At 36.5% G+C, this 5,357-nt stretch overlaps 1 protein-coding gene across 1 annotated transcript; it reads left to right on the top strand.

Moving 5' to 3' along the window:
• Nucleotides 1-699: 699 nt before the first annotated feature.
• LOC149568281 (uncharacterized) lies at nt 700-2,289 on the top strand. Its single transcript, XM_089816706.1, has one exon. It carries the CDS (start codon nt 700-702, stop codon nt 2,287-2,289), a length of 1,590 nt encoding a protein of 529 aa, XP_089672832.1.
• The last annotated feature ends 3,068 nt before the right edge of the window (nt 2,290-5,357 follow it).

The following is a 5,357-nucleotide window of genomic DNA, read 5'->3' on the forward strand; positions in this document are numbered from 1 at the left end:
AAAAAATTAAAAAATGTATAAGAATAAATATAAGCCGCTAAACTAAAACACTGAACTACGAAGAAGAAAAACACAAATAAATAAATTTTAAAAAAAAAAAAAAAAAAAAAAAAAAAAGAAGAAAGAGAGAAAAGAAAAAATAATTTCAAGCGAAAAAGAACAAGGAGGTAGGGGCGCCACGAAATAAGCGAAACCACCCAACGAAGAGCAAGGGAAATTAATAAAGAGACAGAACAAGAGACCATTGAGTGTGGCTAAAGCAAATGAAAAAAAGCAACAAACCAAAGAATAGAAACCGAGAGGACGACCACAAGGTTATAAAAGGGGGAAATAAAAAAGAAGGAAAGCGCACGCATAAGCACAAGAGAAAATAGAGGAAAGAAAATTAAACACTAACTGAAGAAAGGAAACAAAAGAAAAACAAGAAAACGATGTGTTCACCCCGACGAAGGGCCAGGACGTGGGAGAAAGGGTGGGGGGGGAGAGGAGAGAAGGGAGAAGGAGGACATTGAGAATGCTCTTCATTCTCTTCCGGCCAACACTGCCGAAGAGGCCAGGCAAGATTGTGCCGTGGCTCTGAGGAAGGCCAAGCCCCCCAGAAGAAACATTCCCTCGCATGAGTTTGCAGCTTTTATTAATCTTCTTCGTAATTTTGATCTCATTATTACTAGGGCGGACAAAGGTAATGCCACGGTAATTATGAACAAGTCTGATTATCTGTCGAAGATGTTGGACCTCCTCTCGGACTCCAGCAGCTACAAGATTGTGGCCTCTAATCCTTGCGCCAAGATCGTGAGAAAGGTCAAAGCTGCTATTAATGATTCCTCCTTCGACATTGACACAAAAAAGCGATTGTTGCCCACGAAGGAGCTCACCCCCCGCATTTATGGGGTTCCCAAAATCCACAAAGCTAACATTCCGCTTAGGCCCATTGTTGACACTATAGGCTCCCCGACCCACAAGCTTGCGACATTCCTTGCCAAATTATTATCCCCCCTCGTTGGTAATTCCGACTCTTTTGTCAAAGATTCCAACCAGTTTGTCCAGTTCATTAAAGATGCCTCTTGTGTCAACGACGATATCTTAGTTAGTTTTGATGTGGTCTCGCTGTTCACTAAGGTTCCCATACCTGACTCCTTAGACATTATCAAGAAGAAAGTTTCGTCTGAGGTTGCCTCTCTTGTGGAGTTATGCTTGAGATCCACTTTCTTCTCCTTCAATGGTGTCATCTATGAGCAGGTCGGGGGGGTGGCCATGGGTTCCCCTCTTTCACCGGTCATTGCTAATTTATACATGGAGGAGTTTGAGGCAAAGGCTTTACACTCCTTCCCTTTGAAACCCAAGTGGTGGAAACGCTATGTAGATGACACCAATGTCTGTTGGTCGCATGGCCTAGACAAGCTAGAAGAGTTCCATGCCCACATCAACAACTTAGTTCCTAGCATCTCTTTCACCAAGGAGTTAGAAGCAGATAATTGCTTACCTTTCCTTGATGTCCTTATCCTTAAAAAACCCGATGGCACTCTTGGTCGTCGAGTTTTTCGTAAGTCCACCCACACTGACCTCTATCTCCATGCTGCCTCCCACCACCACCCTTGTCAGAAGGTAGGTATCCTAAAAAGCCTAGCCTTAAGAGCTTTTAGGATTTGTGACAGTGACAACCTAGACCAAGAGCTCGCGCACCTTCGTCAAGTATTCAAGTGGAATGGATACTCTGACAAGCAAATATCCATAGCTATTCGCTTGGCCAATTCCCTCTTTCTTTCGGCCCCTCGTCCTCCTCTCTCTGTCGCCCAATCGCCCCCTTTCTTTTCGATTCCTTATGTCGAGGGGATTTCCAACAAGATCTCCAAGATTTTGGGCAAAAAAGGCATTAGAGTTGCCTTCAGGCCCGCATCCATGCTTAGGCATCGTGTTCCCCCCATCAAAGACCCTAGGGATGCCTTTGCAGATTCTGGTGTCTATAAGGTCATGTGCTCTTGCGGTACCCCTTACATTGGTGAAACGGGCCGTTCATTCAACACTAGAATGAAGGAACATGCCACTGACATCAAGCATGAGCGGGTCCTCAAATCTGCATTAGCTGATCATTCTTCCTCTACTAAGCATCATATCTGCTTGGAGAGGACGCAAATTGTGTTCAGGGAAGACAACTTTGCTAAAAGAAAGCTCAAGGAAGCCATTGTCATCAATGATAACCCTTCTAACCTCAATCGTGATGACGGATGGACCTTAAGCAGTTCTTGGCATCCTTTGTTATCCTCACTTCGCAATTCGCCGCGCTCTTAGCTCTCTTTCTAGTCGCGTCTCCCCCCTCGTCAAGCTTCCCGTTGTCCCTTCCTTCCCCGCTGGCTCCTCCTTCTCCCTTCTCTCCTCTCTCCCCCCCACCCTTTCTCCCATGTCCTGGCCCTTCGTCGGGGTGAACACATCGTTTTCTTGTTTTTCTTTTGTTTCCTTTCTTCAGTTAGTGTTTAATTTTCTTTCCTCTGTTTTCTCTTGTGCTTATGCGTGCGCTTTCCTTCTTTTTTATTTCCCCCTTTTATAACCTTGTGGTCGTCCTCTCGGTTTCTATTCTTTGGTTTGTTGCTTTTTTTCATTTGCTTTAGCCACACTCAATGGTCTCTTGTTCTGTCTCTTTATTAATTTCCCTTGCTCTTCGTTGGGTGGTTTCGCTTATTTCGTGGCGCCCCTACCTCCTTGTTCTTTTTCGCTTGAAATTATTTTTTCTTTTCTCTCTTTCTTCTTTTTTTTTTTTTTTTTTTTAATTTATTTATTTGTGTTTTTCTTCTTCGTAGTTCAGTGTTTTAGTTTACCGGCTTATATTTATTCTTATACATTTTTTAATTTTTTTATTTATTTTTTGTTCGTGATAGAGATTTATATAAATTTGCGACATTATTGCTACATATTTATACAAATATATACCATATCTATTATAAAAAATTAAATTCTTTTCCTCTTCGTTGTTTCTTGTTTAGGTTTTTAGACGCACTGATATATTTATACATATACATACATATATATATATATATACATATATATATATATATTTATATATATAATATTGTGATATAGATTTAGATACTCTTGTAACAATAGTGCCATATATATAAGTCTATATTATTCGCACATATAGAAGTAACCATATCTTATATATATATATATATATATATATATTCACATATATATGTATATATATATACATGAAGTATATGTTTATAAATGCGCTTATATAGTTATATACATATATATGTTTTTACATATATATATGTATTTAGATATATAGGTCTCCGCAGGTATATATGTATATTTATATGTATATACAGATATATATGTATATACACATTATTATACATATATAAATGTATACATGTATATACACTTACATACACATATAGAAATGTATATATACATTTTTCTATATTATCCGGTTTTAATTTTTAATTCTTTTATTTTTTTCCTTTTTTGTTTTTTAGTGTTGATCTTTAGATGTTCGAGTGTTTGGGTTCTTAGTTCTCCCCCTTTATTCTTTGTTGTCCTTAGTGGATTTTCTTATTTCTTTCTTCTTTTGTGGCTTAGTCCCTTTCAATTTTTTGACTTTTCTGTAATTTTACAATTCTTGAGCTTCTCTGTTTTTATCTCGCTTGGTTTTATTCAAGTTGTTACACATTTAGCTCGTCGGTGCATGTATTGTTCTCTCTTCGATCCTTTCCTTTGGTTTTCTCTTCTTAGCTATTTTTTGTGCTTGATGTCTTCCTCGGATTGTGGTCTTTCTTTCCCCCTTTTTTTCCCCCCCTGTGATTATTTTTATTTTTAATTCATTTTTCTCCTTATGAGTTAGGTGTCATGTCTCATCAACTAACTCTCTCTCCTCCCCTTCCCCCTCCCTTCTATTTCTTCAGCTGGTTGGATCTGCATTCTATTTTTTTCATGTTCTCTTTTCCCTCTAGCATCCTGATGATGGATCATGTAGTATGATCCGAAACGTTGATGTAAAAAAAAATTATACACAATCAAATCCAAAAATTTGACAGCACATTAGCATGGATTGTGGAAATCTAATAGATCTCACTAAAACATCATGTTTACTTGAGTTTATTTGTGCTTTACCTTTTGCAAAATATTATATATGTTTGTTTCCCATGTGATGTTGAAATTCCTAAATATTACAAGTTTGATGGATATGGTGATGCTCATTATCACATTAGACAATTTTATGTCTCAAGTATTGAATTTATACAGGATCATAATTATCTCATGAGACTTTTTGCTAGGAGTCTTAGTGGTGAAGCTATGGAATGGTTCAACAAAATATCACCTCTACTCTAGTCATTTGATGAATTTGCATAAAGATTTATCCAAAATTACTCATAGAACATCCAACATCTAGTTACTATGATTGAATTGTGCAACATCAAACAAAAACAAGAACCTTTTATCAAATTCTTACAAAGATGGAGGAAGTTGCACTGACATTATCCATGACAACTTCCTAAGAATGAGAAAATTGATATCTTTATCAATAATATTATACCTAAAGTGTATTATGACCTTAGGAAACAACTTTTTGTTACATATCATGCTATGGTAAAGAGTTTTTTTTTCATAGAAGATGTTTTGGTCAAAAAGGGTGAGATTGTTGAGATTATGTGTGTTGCACACATTGCATAATATTGTTTACACTATATTATTTTATTTTATTATGTAATATTTCACCTAGGAGCACCTAGATGGACATGCAACATGTAGAGATTCTTATGGGATAGAGTTGATGAGTTGTATTGAAACATTGTGATGATATTTGATGTAATTATTTAATATTGTGAAAAAAATTTAATGTCCAATATTAAATGTGGGTTCAATGGGTTACATAGTGCATGGTTTTAGCACATGATTTATGTAATACCACTTGGTGGTTTTGTGGGGCTTTCTACTATATAAGAAACCATCAGGGTAGTTGTTGTATGAGAACAGAAAAAGGAAAAAAGGAAAGTTGAGCAAAATAGGGCTTGATAGGCTAGCTAAGGGAGAATTTGTGAAGGTTGGAAGCATGAAATGGAATATGTGGATTCATATTTGTTCATTTGTTGGATACTTCATGATATTTCTATCAGACAAACCTAATTGTATGTAAATCTCCTACTATCTCCTCTTTTTCTTCTAGTTTTTATAAAATACACTAACTAGTAGCATTTTTCATTCCTTCCTGAGATCCATTATTTTTTATTGAATATTTTTTCATGTTAAATGGTGTTCCTTCTAGTGAGAGATATTAAATCATATCTATTTATTCAAACTATTATATTGAATTCCCTATCTCTGATTGTCTGATGGGCTAATTCTTGATCATCTAATCA

Source organism: Cupressus sempervirens, chromosome 3 (genome assembly GCF_028749045.1).
Source record: "Cupressus sempervirens isolate cs-2001-9-10 chromosome 3, ASM2874904v1, whole genome shotgun sequence".
Lineage (NCBI taxonomy): Eukaryota > Viridiplantae > Streptophyta > Pinopsida > Cupressales > Cupressaceae > Cupressus > Cupressus sempervirens.

What these genes read in the sequence shown, in the direction of transcription:
- LOC149568281 (XM_089816706.1), top strand. Translation starts at nt 700, where the DNA reads ATGAACAAGTCTGATTATCTGTCGAAGATGTTGGACCTCCTCTCGGAC.